Here is a 16649-nt window from a genome sequence, read left to right as displayed (position 1 = left end):
GTGCTGCTGCTCCTCTGCACCTCTAGCCTTGGGGGATGGGGGAGGATGGGGGGGCTTGCCTGCAGCCACATCTTGGATCAAAGGATACTTTTATATTTCTTTTGGAATGCCATAGAGATTTGAAACATCCGGCAGCCATGAGACTACTTCAGGTTGCAGCTTTGAAAGTCTCCAGTGTTATCGATAGAAATGAGCCCTTCTCCTGCCTTAAGTGCTGAAGCATTAGGATGTGTTTCTCACTGTATTGGAATATCCCACTCTTGAAAGTGGTGGTGCTCAGAGGCTTTACTTAAGTTTAAGTCCAACTCAAAAGCATCACCACTCAGTAGAAGTACAGAAGTATTCTCAGCTAAATGTACTTGAGATACCAAAATACTAAAAGTACTTGTCATGCAGAAGAGCAGACCCCGTGATTGAGAAATGTTTTTCAGTGTGGATCAGAGGGCCTCTGATTGGTTCTTTCCACTGGCTTTATTAGCATTTGTGCTGTGTCATAAGTACCACTTTTTGTAAACATCTATCTCCAACAAAAAGTGGAATTTGTGGCCGACTAAGATAATGGAGAAGGTTAGTCTGAAAGAGTTGGGACGTTCAGACAGAGATTTTTATTTAACCTTTTTTTAGTTTTTGCAAATAAGAACTGATAATAATAGAACCATGCATATTTTATGGTATAAAGGGAATACAAAAAGTGAAAAAGATAGCAAGTGGATTAAACCAAACCTTGTCCTTGACTCCGAAGCCAGTCTTGTCTTGTAATCACTAAATTTAAAGTGTTCCCACACAGTTGATGGACTTGAACAGTTTGCATCCTGTCCTTTAACGTGTAAAGTAACTAGTAACTACTTTTCTCAGATCCAATTTAGTCATGTGGATCAGATATGTTGATGTGAGTACTGGTGCTGAAAAGGATGCTGACGTTTTGAAATGCATTCCCTCTTCTCTTTCTGTCTTGTTTTTCTCCTTCCACTCATTCTCCTCTAGTTTCTGGATAAGTCGCAGGATGTCTTGCTGAAGCATCAAGCCAGTATCAATGAGCTGAAGAGAACCTTGAGGGAGCCCAACAGCAAGCTGATGAACCGCGAGAAGCGCCTGTCAGCCACCTCTCCAACAGGCACACCAGAGAAGAAGGCTGTGAGTAAAGGCTCGTGCTAGTGGTGGTGGTGGGGGTGGGGTGGGGTGTAGGGGCGTGTTTGTGGGCCACTGTGGTCAATATCTCAAATCCAGTGACCTCTGGTGCTTGACATTCCATTAAAGACTGTTGATATCCCCATGTGGCCACTGTCATATTGAATTCCCCCTTTTGCAGCTTGACGTAAGGGGAATCAGACCATATTCTGTCATGGAGAAAGTTGTTTTTCATGTTTTTTGCATGTTCTTGTCTTTGAGTAATTCAAGCCTTAAGATATACTGTACCAGTATGATGATAAAAAAAGCACATGAGTATGATTAGTGAAGGTAGTAATGGTTGTTATAGTATTTTTCCTGCGGGCAGTTCAATCATTCGATATATCTCCTGTGCAAAGACAATACTGCTCACAGGAACAAATATAAAAATCTGCAGTTTATTTTAAGAGGTCTATAATGAAGCGCATGCTGCGTCTCTCTGGAGCACCAGAATAATTCTGACGAAAACTCAGAGGTACTTGAAGATGACTGACATGAAAGAAGCATCTTGATGAGATTAGTTTCAAGATGTTTTTTGAGATGTACTCAATATGAGACACTTGAGCAATAATAACCAGTTATCGGTTATTTTTTCTATGATTGCCTAACAGTGACACAGTTTTCTTTATGCCGGATCATGAAAGCTCTCAAGCTTTGATCGCATTTTGGTAATTAGGCTTTTGAAGATAGAGCTCAGAGAATGTCGTCCACAGATAGGATGGTTCTGCCTTTGCCTGTACCTACGTTGTCTTCAGACAATCTCTCATCTGCTGCCTGGGATGATCAGATTATGCCCATAGAATGTCAAACGTTGTCTGCTGCAGAAAATGTAATCTGCTGTGTGTCTCATTCCAGGTAAAATGGCAAAAAGGGGGGTTGATGCGGGGTTATTAATGTGTCTGACTGACAGTAGAGGGCTGGGAAAGTCTCTCTGGACTGTTTCCAAGAGATTCAGTTGAACTCAACGCTTTCATGTCGTTGTAGAAAAATATTTGCATTGCAAATGTCTGCTGCTTTGGTTATGTGGATTTGGTGACTGTCAGGTACATGGGATTGCATATTTTTAGTTTGAAGTTCATTAAAAAGTTTCTACAAAATATATCAGTTAAATCCTGGTTATACTGATTCTTTCTGCCTTTTCCATTTTCTCCCTTTTGCATGAAATGGTTTATTGTGCACCTCACTAATTTACTCCTTCATTTTGAGTCCGAGCTTTAACAGCTGTTCTTCCTTCTCTCTTAAACTCGTGTCGACCAGTTGGTGGGCCGAGCAGTGGGAAAGGACCCTGTTAACAGCCTCTCTGTTGAGGGTTTCGTCCAGAAGACTCTGGTGACTTCACCTGAGGTTGCATATCTATCTCTCTTCCTCTTTCATGATACAATTCACTATTTAATGCATGGCCTTCTGTGCATTATTATCAGCCACATTACTGTCTATTCAAGGAAATACTGCCAAATACTGTACAATGAATCCCTCAGTGCAAAAGCATGTGTTCCAAAACTTCACTATGTACTAGTTGTACATTCTTTTTCTGTGACTCAAATGATTTTGTGAATTTTATTACTTGCAGTAGCTGTGCTTGGCATGTCTAACTATGTTTAATCTATACCAACATGTAGGGCTCTGAGGAGTGGGTATTGATTGAAAAACAAGAAACTTATCAGCAGGACCATGACTGGAAGGCAGAAGAAAAGAACAAATCTCTCCCATCTGATTCCTCATGGGAGAAAAAGGAGGTGGAAAAAGAGGTAGACATTACCAAGATGATACATAAAGAGGTAACAGGCTATGATGGGAAAGAAATGAAAAGCCATATTGATGAATTTCCATCAGCAAAATTGTCTGGAGGGGCAGATGAATGCTCTGAGCCTTGGCCAGCTAACAAAAGTCGTTTTGTGATTAAATTATCTGAGAATGAAGACTTGTTTCAAGACAAATCTCGAAGTAAACCACCTGAAGCCTCAAACCCTGAAGCAAACAGTGATGTGGCCCTGGGCTCACGCCAGATAAAGGAACGCACGGCTTCTAAACCAAGGAAAAAAAGGAGACCCCAGAGCTTAAACCTGGGAATGCCTGCCGAGCTCATCTACAGGAAAGGAGACAGTGATTCTACTGGAGAAGAAAATGAGGGTTCAGATTCTGGCAACAGTCCAGAAAAAACCTCTACAACAGGAAATCATTGTGAATCATCCTTGGTGGTGATGAGAAAAGATGATCAGGGATCAGGAAATGATCAGTCTGTCAAGGTTTATAAAGACAATAAACAAGAGGATATATCAATAGCAGAAAGCAGGGAGGTCTCCACTCAAGGAATAGAGCATGTAAAGAGAAAAGTGAGTCAGGCTGGGCCAGCAGATATTGATTTAGGCTCAGTGAATGGACCTGGAAAGATGGAACATGATACTTCATTAGCAGGTGTTACAGGGGAGTGTGTGATGAAGGTTCGAGGGAAGGGACTTATTGACAACAAAGAGCTAGCTGAGGTAAAACTGCGACAGGTCAGGACACATGAAAGGAAAATCAGTAGTTCTGGGGCAGAGGACATGGAGGGTTTCATGGGAGACAGAGGTCAGAGGACGTCTCTGCACCGACTGTCAGGCAGCAGCTACCAGTCGGAAATCACCAGGATCGTGCCTCTCAAGCCAGAGCGATCAAAGAGCGTAGCATGTAAGGACGAAAGGGACAGGACAGGACAAGAAGAGACCACGCGGGTCATCAGAAGAGAATACCGCTGGTCGGTCGGCTCCCCAGAGGGACACTCGGACCTCAATTGGAACGACGTCCCCACCTTCCATCCAGCATTTGCAGCGGATCTGGAGGGCATTCCTAAATTAGAATATTCTGATGACAGCTATCAGTCTGGTAGAGGACCTACAGAGAGCCAGTTGTTTGGCTCAAAGATTTCAGCGCTTCCCAAAATGGCTCCCCCAGCCCCGCCAGTGAAAACACAGAAGGCACGGGAATCTGGACTAATACTGCGGAACAGCCGAAATGCCGGCAGGGAGCCAAGCCTGGATGCAGCCAAGAAGAGACACTCGGTAACTCTGCTTGGCATCTGCTATTCAGTCATTGGAAATAAAGCATCGCATGAGCTTCAGACAGACTCGCACGCCATTTCTCTTTTTTTCTACGTTTTCAGTGACTTGAAACACTCATCTGTATTACCTGTTCGTGCCTATACGAAGATCAGGCTGAGCAGTACTTTTGCTCTATTTTGTGGCAAAAAACAATCAAAAAGTTTGGACATTTCCCATATGGCTATCCAATTTATCCCTTTCCATTGTCCTCAACATGTGGCACACTGTCTGGCAAATCTGTACAGCTCACCACTGGCTGTGATTTTTTTTTTTTTTTTTTTTTGTGTTAAAGACAAAAATCAATATCTCATGTTTTGGTTGTCGGTTTGTCTTTGCCTTCTCTAACTTGTGAGCCTCAAATTTCTTTCCATCTCACGTTGTTCTCTATCAGAGGGTGGCAAGGCTTTCATATTATCAACGCTCTGATGATTTTTGCACATCTTGTGCCATTTTTCCAACTGGAAATACAAAACAAATTATTTATAGCATACTAATATTACAAATTAAATCACTTTGAGAAAGAAAGGCTGAAATGTACTGCTCTCCATTACTTTGTTGCAGACAGCTATTATCCCAAATTTTTAGATAAATCAAAAATAGAATTGGTTTGCGCACATATGATTGAGAAACTGACTTGCATCAACAGAACTTAAAAAATCCTTCAGATTGGTGATAATAACTCACAAAATCAGATGAATTATTCTACCCCACCTGGATGGAAAGCTAAGCGGTATTATAAACACTTTGGTTCCTCCAACTGTGAAACCTCAGCAGGCAGCGAGCAGCCAGACACCACAGCTCAGTGCCTGACACAGTCAGATTTGCTGCTTTCATTTCACTGTTGGTATCATTAGGAGCTTGCACGTGTTGGCGCTGGAATGAAAGGAATTTGAAGTGAATAGACATGACAGCTTTCATCATTTCCCACCTTTTCATCTGAGTCAAGCTCTTGCATATATTGGATTAAATAGGCATGGGAAGAGGTGTGGCGTGGCTCTCAATGGCGAGTGACAATCATATCTACATCAGATTGAACTGGGGGAGTGTGGGAAAATATTAGATGCTCCTTCAAACAAGTGGACCCACTTGCACAGTCATTTTGACAGGCTTTGAAATGTGCCACAGTACCTTTTATTGGACAGTATTATTTGACATTATCTGAATACTGCCTTATTGAAATTCAAGGTGCATAGAGTTGCAACACTTTCTCAGCTGGTCAATGAGTGGCTGCTGCTATGCTGAAACCTGCTCATCATACAAACTGCATGATTCTCTTGCCTTGCCTCTGCTAATTCTGACTAATAAACTTGGCTGTAGATGTTGCTGTAAGCTCACCTCTTTTCTGTCCTCTAAACTGTTTTGTTTTGTGCTATGTTACTGTAGAGTAGCGCTTGAAAGTTGTGCCTGAATCCATTTCGATCTGACTAGATCTGAACACTCAGTGGGCTTAGATTGCTAGCTGAATTTCTCACCTAAATGTGGATTTGAATCATTTAAAAGACATTAAAAAATATCACCTTCTTTGAAATGTGTGGCTATATCCAGATTTGGAGTCTCACTGAGCAGTACGCCAGGATCCCACTTCAGGTTTAGAGTGAGATATCTTATGCTCAGAACACACTGAGCTCATATTTTCAGGCTCCAGTCAAGCTCTGCTGGTAGAATTTCTGCATTTGTGGGTTGTCAGTCCACTGGCCACTTCAGCTTGTGCTAACCTTCAGATGCTTTCTGTGCACTTTCCTCTGCTTCCCCCTGCAGGAGCCTGTCTCTACTCCTGCCATTTATGAAGAACCGTTTGCCGATTTCAAGGTTATTTAATTACATTTAAACCCTTTCTGTACTCCACCCGCCATCTCTTTTCCCGTGTGCATCCCTCATTGGTAAAACACATGGCTCCTAACTGACTGCATCAGTTTTTGCTCACATAAAATGCGAAATGATTTCCACCAGCTACTTGAATGTCTACATCCATCACCATGAAATGTCTTTACAGTTTAATTGGGAAAATGTTTTAGTCTAATTGGGAAATGTTGAAATGGCATGATTTAACAACTTTCTCGGCTGATTATTTTCATCAATGAATCATTGTCATAGCACCTCAGGTTTACTAATTCATACAGCAAACATCAAAAAGTCAGATTCTGGACTTAAACCCACAGAGTTAAACTTATACATGGACGCTTATAATTTATACCCTATTTAACTTTTCACTTCTGACATGACTGCATGCCCCATGATACACTGTCTACTGAGGATATATTGCATGCATAAAAACTTTGAATTTGGATCCTCCGTGAATCCCAGCAGACACACCACCCTTAAACATCAGGATGGCGCTTCCATCCTGTTCAATGCCATCTTCGTCATCCACCCGTCTGCACCTAAATAACCAGTATCGATCCTGTTTCTGTACCTGCTCCAGAGGGAGCTTGGGGACAGGAGGACCCAGCCAAGCATTACCTCAGAGGAGGAGCAGGAACGGGACACTGTGGCCTGCATGAGGGAAACTCACCTGGGCATTGAGCGCAAGTGCTCCAGCATGACAGTCAGCTCCACGTCCAGCCTGGAGGCTGAGGTCGACTTCACTGTCATCATGGACCTCCACTCTGGGGTGGAGGATTTCTCTAAGGGAATATCGGAGTTGGGAGAGAAGGAGCGGCAGCCTGAGATTGGTCGAGAGGACTTTGAAGAGACCTCCAGGTTCTACTCTGCCCGTCTAATGGGCTCCCGGGACAAGTCTCCCATAGAGGAGGGAACACGTCATGAGGTAGACAGATGAATCTATTCATTCTTCATCATCATCATCATCATCATCACCATCCACTGGACTTGGCTGGCTGGACTTGGTGCCATAAATGCCTGTTTATGCAGTTTTTTCAGTTTTTTGGAACTTATTGTTTGAATTATGTTACATTTTGTTCACATTTAATTCTGTTCAAAACTCTACATGTTTTATTCTGTTTGATGGATTAAGTTATGAATTTTTTCACCCATTTTATTTTTATCAGTTACCTCTGTGTTTCTGTTAATTCCCCGGCTGCTGCATCATCATTTGCATGTTGTCATCAAGCCAAACAATCCAGTAAAAAAAAAAAAAGTATGCGTTCAGTTGCATTCGGTGTTTGTTTCTTGAAGTTAACCACATTCAAAAGCTTTTATCTGAAATGTATGCTGCTTGTAAGCAATGCGTTATTTTTCCAAGGTCTTCAGAGGTCTTGCTGTAGGGAAACTGCTTCATTTTGTTTGACTGTGTGTGTTATTGTGTTTGTCTGTCACACAGCCTCCTGTTGCAAAGAAAGACCCCAGTGCCGTGAGCATGGCCCATATGCTGAAGAGGTCCGACACCAAGCCAGAGACGCATACAAATGGATCAGAGATTCATCCCGACATCATGAACGTCTCACCGCAGGTAAAGCAACAGCATTGTGAACAAACCTTACTGTACTGTCATGTACAATATGTTGCTGCAAATATGTCTGCTGCCTCTGCTTTGTCACCTAAAGTTAAAGGAATTTTGACATTTTGTGAAATACATATATTTGCTTTGTTGCAGAGAGTCAGATGAGATATCAGCGTCTCACATCTCTGTGTTAGTCAGACTGATTTTTTTCTGTTGCTCTTATTTCTTTTTTCCCCCTCTAGTTTATACATTAAAGCTGACACATTTTAAGCTATTGGCAGAAAGAGAAAATGAGGAAAATTTCATAAGATCAATCCCACCAAACATTCAAAAAGACTTGCAATGAAGAATTTAATATTTTTGCAGGGCTCTGGAGTTAGTCTTGATTAGAGGAGGGAGCATTTTTCTTGTGCTTCAGTGACGCAAAGGCTGTATTCCCCAGACAGGGATGACATAATAGCATCATTATGGAGTTTAAGTATTGACAGTGTATTAATGAGGATGTTGAAAGCAGGTGCGAATCCCATTCATCTCCAGAGGCAATGATTCGAGTGCTGGTTGGCCGTCCCACAGGTGCCTTATTAAAATTTAATCATTGCCGGGCTCTTTAGCCAGTCAGCTAATGGTGTGGATGAACCTCAGCCATGAGGGTGCCTTTGAAATGCCAGATTGGTGTTGAGTCAAATTTTCTAAGATGTCAGAGTAAGACACAGTAGCGTGTGTGTGTGTGTGTATGTGTTTGTGCAGCAAATGGAGGATGATGTAATCAGTTCACAGACAAAGATCTCCAGCACTAACAGCCAGCAGAGGGAGCCATGTCATGTCTGTTTGGGCTGCTGCCAACTGTCTGCATGTCAGTGACAGCCTTTGAATTTGGCTTGCGTTATCGCCAGACTGCGGTAAAAGGAATTTGTTCATCTTGAGGACTGCCTTCATAAACTATTTGTCAAGCATACACATGCTGTTGTTGGTTTGACTGCCAGACTATGAAATAGTCATTACATTTAATTCAAATATGTTGTCGGTACAAAACCTTTCACAACTCATCCAGGCATCTGAATGGACTCCTCTTACATGAAGCTATATACTATTGTTATTATCTTATTGATAAAATGACCAGGTAGTGCATTTGGATGTAATCGGCCAAATTACTACATTGTTTACATTGGTCAGTTGCTTTAAAGTGAGACTGTGTAGCTTTTAAAGGATAAAATCACAATCAATAAAACACACTTTTGCTCTCTTTAATAACTGATTTCACTATTGCTGACATTATTTAATCTGACTCATGTTTCAGCATGTCACAGATATGTTTTCTTTAATGTTAGCATTATAACTATAACAGTTGTTTTATTTGAAAAGCACTGAAGGACAAGAAGTAAGCGCACTACACCTTACCTTTAGATATGCTCGTCGTTTCCTGCTTGTGGCTCCATAGACATGGCAGACTTTGTGACTCGTCACCATAGATGTAACTAATGATATTAACGAAGGCTCCAGCGAGCCCTGCCAGTGAGCCAGCAGGAACTGTAAACCTTGGTCGCTTGTGGCTGGAAAAGCACAGGTGAAGCTAATTTTGTTGAGGACAGCCCAGTTGCATCAGGGTACGGTCACCCGTGCAAAGTCAGAGAATCACGTGAGCAACATGACTGACTTAATATATGGAAGTTAATAAAGACTCTGCCCACATGACTCACTTTTACTCTGTTTTTCTCTCTCTTTCTCCTTCAGAACTATGGAGTGGTCAGTCCGCTGGAAGCTCCTGCTGCCCTTAAACAAAATGGCTCCCCTGTAAGTATCTTTATAGAGGAAATGCATCAGTGTGACAGCGTGTGTGTGTGTGTGTGTGTGTGTCTGTGTGTGGTGGCAGAGCAAGAAACCACAGCCATTGTGCTGTCACCGTCTCTTAGGGTTGCCTTGACCTTTACTTCACAACCTTTTGAATAAGCTTCACAATGAAAAAAGGCTAGACAAGGACATATCTGCACCGAGTTCCGTGTGTGTGAGCCAAAACCAGTATTTGACTAAGGTAATCAGCGTCAGTTTTATGAAACGACGACTGTTTCAAATTTTTGATGAGTGGATGAATAGCCTTCATGCCACTACCCCGCCACTACCCTGTGCTTGTTATATTTTTTATTTTTCTGTTAATATGTGAAATTGTTATTGTTAACAGAAAAGCCTGCATGATACAAACTGAATTTTTGGCCTCAACCAGAGTTGCTATGAGTGGGGCCCCCCTTTAAAGCGGGTGTGGCAATACACATGTTAGGTGGCAGTAACACACACAAGATTTACAGCAATACACCAGCAAAGGCAGGGAAGAAGAAGAGGTACTGAATACATAAATATGTTTGCTAGACTTTAAGATGAGGGCAGCACAGCGAGATATAAGATACAATTTTGGGACTAAACCTGAATGTAAATATAAATGTGTTTGCAACAAAACTCCTTTGGGCACCTTTAAATCCATGTGCACTTATCAGAAGGAGCCAAACAAAAGGAAATATAGTTGGAATTTGACCAATTCTAAGGATATCTCAATACTCTGACGATTCAGTTTGGAGCATTTTAAAAGAAAGATCTTTTTCTTGTGAGTCCCCCAACATTATGGAAGTGCAATACCAAATCACTGGAGTACCTCTTGAATGGAGAGAAGCTTCTGTCTCTCTGATGTTTGACCCATTTTCGGTTTATGAGAACTAAACGAGAAAACTTGCCTGTTACTAATGTAACAGAAGTTTTTTCCATAACAACATCCATTATAAATCTCTCCAGTGCTGCAGCCGTAGTGTGAACTTGGTGAGCTTGTGTTGTTTCACAGCTGAAAATGAGCTTTTTGTCAGGGGCATCAGGTAGACGGAGAACATGACAACATCTGCTGAGTTGTGCCTGCACCCAGAGATTTGTGAGAGTATGAGGCCCCCTGGCTGAGACAGTGAACATTACATGTTGTGTTACCAGCGTGTGTGTCTGAAGTGTGCTGCTCTGTGTGTGTGTGTGTGTGTGACTCCCCTCTAATGAATGTGCTGTAGGTAAAAGCTGGCACCCAGGAGAGCGAGTCTGTTGTGTCCCCGCTGACCATCACCGCTGAGAACGTCACCTCAGCAACCACAACTCAAGTTACCAAGGTAACACCTTTTCTGTTCCCATGGTTACAGTTTAATGGCTGGGACCTGGAGTTGTACTTTATGGTGCTTCGTCCATCCGGGCTGGCTTGCAGGAGTAGCTGGCTGAAAAAAAATTAAAAGTATAAATAATGATGTTTTTTATTTTCATTTAAAATTTAAAGTTTTAAATAATAAGAAAAAATATATTTAAGGTGTTTCTTGCCACACAATATAACGTAACAACGTTATACATTCCAATAGGCTTTACATAAATACTAATAACATCTTGTCAATATTTTCTTGATATTTAAGTACAACATTTCTCTTTGTTTGTTTATAGGTTAGACACTGAAAAAACAGATGTTCAAACTCTTTCCTCTTCACAGATTTTATATTTTACTTGAGCTTTCTGAAGAGCTGGTAGAGAAACACCACTGCAACATGGTTTTTGTTACAAAGATGTTAATTTTTAATTGATTGAGCTTATAATTTATTAAATGTATTTTTTATGCATTGAGCAGACTGTGAAAGGAGGCTATTCAGAGACCAGGATCGAGAAAAGGATTATAATCACAGGAGATGATGACGTGGACCAACATCAGGTGAGGAGTTTTATAGAAGTACTCAGCATACTTGTACTGTATGCTCAGAAAGTCATAAGGAAGCTAATGTGAACTGTTCATGACTCATGGGCTGATACTTCATCTCCCAAGGCCCTCGCCATGGCGATCCAAGAGGCGAAGCAACAGCATCCTGACATGCTGGTGACAAAAGCAGTGGTTATCAGGGAAACCGAGTCTCCCACTGAGGAGCTGCAGCAGAAAGCAGAGGTAGGTTACTGAATGGGCCTCCCAAGCACCCTCAGACCCTTCAGGCCCCTGGGCTTGAGTATCTGTTTGAAATGACTGTTAACATTTCCTGTTAGAATGTCAAGCAACTGCAATGTCATGCAAAATGTCACAAGGAGACACAAAATGAGACCCAAAGTATTTACACAAAGTACAAAATACCAAACAAATACGAATACAAAACATCGATGCAAAATGAAAACAACAGCCACTAACAGTATGAAAGCAGAGCTAAAATTTGCCTCACATTCTATGTGTGAGTTTGATTGAGGGATTATTTATACAAAAGGATGCATGCAACTTGTAGATGGGTTGTTAAGTGAGAGTGAGGACAAACTTTTTTTTTTTTTTAAATCCCAAAAGTTTAAAGGTAAACTTTGTTCAATCCTCTAGTGAAGAGCTCCACATGAGAGCAGAATCTGATTGCAGGTGTTAAACACCTGGTCCATGTACCAGTGTGTGCCTTATTCCTGACTTTGTAAGTAATCTCTCTGAGCAAAAATTTTTAGTTTAGTTTAGTTTCTGTTTGAACAAACAAAATGATTACAAAGACTTGAAATGACCACAAAGAGATCCAAAGTGCTGACAGAAATGCAAAATGACCACGTTGATTTTGTGTCTCTTTCGCTCTGGGTGTCTTGCTCCTGTGGTTGTGGAGGCGGGGCTTTTACATTTTTGTGCCCATTGTCACATATGTGTCCATGTGTTTTGTGGTCTCACTGCAGTCCTGATTGGTCATGGTGGCCTCTGAGAAGGGAGGGGACAGGAGAGGATCCTCGAGCTTTATGTCTCCTGCCCTGCCCTGCAGCAGGACTCTCTACCCCACCTGTGTACACATCAACATGAGAACAGACTGCGTTCCATGAAGCAGTAGACCTCCACTCCTGTCCCTTTATACAAACCAACTGTGACTCGGCCTCTGACCCAACTTGGCCTCCTGTCCCGTCCAGGCCCATCCCAACCCTCCACATCTGTATGGAGAAGATAACATCTTCCATTAGAAGATTTACCACTTGGTTTAATCAAGTGGAGTGATGCAGGATTGAAAGTGAAACTCTGCCACATCATTTTGGCTCATTTAAACCCTTAGGAGTCATTTGAATCATGGGTTTCCACCCCTAGAATGACCCCAGGCCCAATACCCTTCCCTCACAAATTACTTCTTCCTATTTTAAATATTACAAACATCTGCCATGTGCAACAGTCACACATGAAATGAATAACATATAAAAGCAGAGTAGGGTTGTGCGAAAGGATAAGGACAATGATGGCGGTGTGGGGGATGGGATGGGGAGGTTGGTTGCCGCCATCTCCTGGCTGCGACACCTTCAGTGTAATCAACAGTTGTCTTATTAGCTTTTTACATTTTTATCTATAGAGGGTCTAATTTATGTCCAGTGTTCGCTTGTTTATGAAGTATGTATAATATCAGATGATTATAATCTGCATGATTCAATTACACAATAGCCGAGGAAATGGAAACAAATATGTATGGACATGTCCACATTTGAAATCCATAAGAAGCGCTGACACGAAGGGACTGAGCAACTGTGGAAAAAAAACATCACTAGGGCAGTGAGTAGTGGACAGAGTGATGGACTCTGCTGGAGGACAGTTGTGTAACACTTCACTACACTACAGTGGACAGCTGGAACTCTGCTTTGGTTCAGTCTCCAACATACAAACGTCACTGTTCTTGTAACTCCCCCCGACCCCGCCCCACTCACTGTTACTTTCTGTTTTCATTTTGGTGTCAACTCGCCATCTACATAAAGAATTGCTGGCCACATGTTTTGGGCACAGTTATAGGATTTTTAGAGAAATTTTAATATAAATAATGTTTTATCTAATAAGTTTAAGAATTGTGATGATATGTTTTCATTGTTTTCTTACTTGGTTTTCTTGACTTCCTTCATGAAATGGAGCTTATATGTTATTGTTGTGTTTTTGGATGTTTCAGTCTCCATGTGTGAACATGCAGAAACCTCTTACTTAACTCAGTGCTGTGTTTCACTGCAGATCTTACAAAGTTAAGCAGAGAGATCTCACTCAAAGAAGAAATTAGTTTCACAAATTGAGGGTTGTGATGCAGTGAAGAGAAATGCAATGAATTGGGGGATATGTCTGTCTTTGAACAGATGTTCCTGTCTGTAATCAATATCACCATCATATCAATTCCTTGAACATGATATGATTCATGTATAGGCCATTTGGGGGTAAACACAACCTTGACATAATGGCACACGTGTTGACAAACAGCTGTCTTTTTAAACATCCAGCAAACTTTCATGGCCAAAGGTGAACATGACTCCAATATTCAAGACTCTTTAGCTACTAAATTTTCCACTATGCTCACCAAATAAGTTGCTAACTTTGTCTGCAGTTTGGTGCTTACTAGAGTAAGCCAGATCAGCAAAGTTGAGTAAACTTTCAGATAGATTTTCCAGTTTTGACTGCATGCGTGTTGACATCCACTGCCTGAAAAATTCAAAACCACAAGACTAGTTTGGGTATTTTTTTTTGTTTTCTGTTGGATTAACTCTTAAGTTATGGTGGATGAGTTTGTAATTGTATTTATAGGAGTGGTGAATGTGAGGCCTGTGTGTTTCCTCCCCCCCTTTCCCCCTTACTGACATAGCCGAGACTCAGAGTGTGACATTCATGAAGCGCCGTCGACCCGCCGTACCTGTTGCCTGTCACGTAACATATATCCTGGATGACCTTTAATACTATTACTATGCATCACCTACAACACCTTCTCACTTACCGTACATACATAAGAATCGCTCTGATGGAGCCCAACTCATGCTAGCCGTGTGGCCGTCATTGTTAACTTCGTGCTCCTGTTAACCGAAGCGGTGAAGCACACTGCTTGTGAGATTTGCAATAAGCCGACATTATTCTTATCCTCTATGTCCTCTAAAGGGAGAAAACTGTGAGCTCTCATGCGTATCGAAGCGTAACCAAAACCAGTAATGCAGAGTTAGTGATATTCAAAGGAGTTTTTCCAACACTTGTGACCATGGCTTTGTCACCCTCGTTGTCTAATCCTCCCATCCCCTGACTTGAAACTTGTTGACCTGCTGTTAATGTGTCTGAGGAAACAACTGATTATTTGTATGCTCTACTTTGTTTTATCGTTTCTGGTCATATGACACTGGACTGCTGTGAAGGCACTTGCTTGCAGTGACAGCAGCACATATACTTTAAACTGTTGGGGGGAAAAAAATGACCTGTCTTTGCTGTAGTATTGGACACACTACTGACGGAAGAGAAACGGCTGGAGGCATCAGGAGACAAGTTGTGCACTGCAGGCGACATGGTGAGTTGAAGGATGGAGGGCCTGTTTTTATATACAGATATCAATATTCCTGTGTATTATCCTGTAAACTATGTAGACAACCGAAAAGAACAGGGATGTGTTTTTGGGTTCAAGAGATGAGGCAGTACGTTTAATCTGAAGGACAGCAGTGCAGCAGACATGTCCCATGACTGGGTGCCTTATGTTTGGAGTAGCAGTTGTGGGAACAGGAGCCACAGCTGAAAGTGCTGTTAATCATCACGAGGCAGATGTAGAACCGACCTCTCCTCTCAGTCCAAGGTGAAGAGGAGCTGTCACGAAATAGCTGCCTTGTGAAGAACGTGACACTGAGCATAGTGACAAAGAAGCCTCGCTGAATCTGGACTGTTAGTCCTCAAAAAGATGAAAACACTAATTTGTCCCAATAACGCAGAACAACCAGCATAGTACAGATTATTGAATATGAGCTTCTTTGCTCTGCGGTTTAGCCTCCACCTTCAATTCTCCACTGCCTTTTGCTCTACATTCCCCCTATTGCTTGGTGGTGTGTATTTGCTGTATTTGCATTCAGTCTAAATGGAAAACATACATGCATAAATAAATGTCTCAGTATGATTCAAACACTGTCTCTGATTCTGAAAAGAAGGGAGAGGGATTTCACTTAACCACCTATACCTACAACAAATAGAAAATATCTATAATAGAAATGTGTTTTCTAGCTTAATTATATGGCTTTCATGAATCCATCATATGTAATAAATGGTCATTTTTTCTGTAAAATGCAGCTGGATGGTATACTTCTTGTAAGCAAAAGGAAAATCACCTTGTTTTGTATTGCCATCTTGTGGCCAAATTCAGGACATTTACTGTGCAGTTACTTTTGTGCTCTTAGCGCCATCTGGTGTATTTTCTGCAACCAACAATCTTCACTCAGCACATTAGCACCATAATAATAGATATATTTATTAAAACGTCTGGTCTTTTTTTTGTCTATTTTTGTCAATAATGCCCTTTGTGTAAATAATTTACATCCTTTTTCCAGGAGAAGTAGAACTTTCAAAATCTGTCAAGTATTTACCATTCTTATGTAATTAAATGCCTAAAATACCTACTCAGTTATTACCGTAATGCCTATAATAGTACCAGAAAGCCCGTATTACAGCTTTCAGGGGCAGTTTGAATGATTAAAATTGCACGAAGTAGCGAGGAGTTACGGTAATTTGAAATACACATGCGCCGCGCTGTCACCGGTGATCCCCGTGGTTTTAAAAAGGTTAAAAGACTTTACACACTGATTTTGAGAAAATGTCCGAGATCTATGGGATTTACGTGTTATTAAATGGATACTCTGACAAAAAAAAAAAAAACTTTACTCAGTTTTCACTTCTGTTACTTAAAGAGTTTGCAAAGACTTTACACATCAAGATCATTGTACTAGTCAGGAGGAAAAGTACAACATGACGCACAGCGCTCAGGGCACCAAAAAATCAGGCTCGTGAAAAAATCATCACAATAGGCTAGGTACTAGTAACGATATATATACAACCTGTGTAAAGCCTGTTAATTTGTATAAGCAATACACAAAAGCAACATAGGCCAATTTGCTGTAGAAAAAGGTGACTCTCCTTTGCGGCCCTCTCACCTGTCCCCTCCTGGTACCCCCCTCCCCCACCTCCCAGTGGTCTGTTCGATTATGCCTCAATCTCAGTTCAGGTTTGGCAAACACCTGTTTGGACATGGCCTCGA

General features: G+C 41.5%; 1 protein-coding gene across 16 annotated transcripts in view; it reads left to right on the top strand.

Moving 5' to 3' along the window:
- Window positions 1–15524, top strand: part of LOC124056886 (band 4.1-like protein 1) — a 67172-nt gene extending 51648 nt beyond the window's left edge. For 6 of the 16 annotated variants that reach the window (XM_046384804.1, XM_046384806.1, XM_046384801.1 and 3 more), the window contains 11 exons: window positions 985–1134; window positions 2425–2511; window positions 2787–2945; window positions 6003–6053; window positions 6667–7011; window positions 7525–7653; window positions 9376–9435; window positions 10680–10775; window positions 11276–11356; window positions 11468–11584; window positions 12328–15524. In XM_046384804.1, the coding sequence (XP_046240760.1) occupies window positions 985–1134; window positions 2425–2511; window positions 2787–2945; window positions 6003–6053; window positions 6667–7011; window positions 7525–7653; window positions 9376–9435; window positions 10680–10775; window positions 11276–11356; window positions 11468–11584; window positions 12328–12333 (1281 nt within the window). In that variant the 3' untranslated portion in view covers window positions 12334–15524. The remainder of the gene's footprint in view (window positions 1–984; window positions 1135–2424; window positions 2512–2786; window positions 2946–6002; window positions 6054–6666; window positions 7012–7524; window positions 7654–9375; window positions 9436–10679; window positions 10776–11275; window positions 11357–11467; window positions 11585–12327) is intronic. The other 10 variants (XM_046384805.1, XM_046384808.1, XM_046384812.1 and 7 more) reach the window with 10 other exon arrangements.
- Window positions 15525–16649: the final 1125 nt, after the last annotated feature.

The sequence above is a fragment of the Scatophagus argus genome, chromosome 3 (genome assembly GCF_020382885.2).
Source record: "Scatophagus argus isolate fScaArg1 chromosome 3, fScaArg1.pri, whole genome shotgun sequence".
Taxonomy (NCBI): domain Eukaryota; kingdom Metazoa; phylum Chordata; class Actinopteri; family Scatophagidae; genus Scatophagus; species Scatophagus argus.
This window is presented reverse-complemented; position numbering and strand designations above follow the sequence as displayed.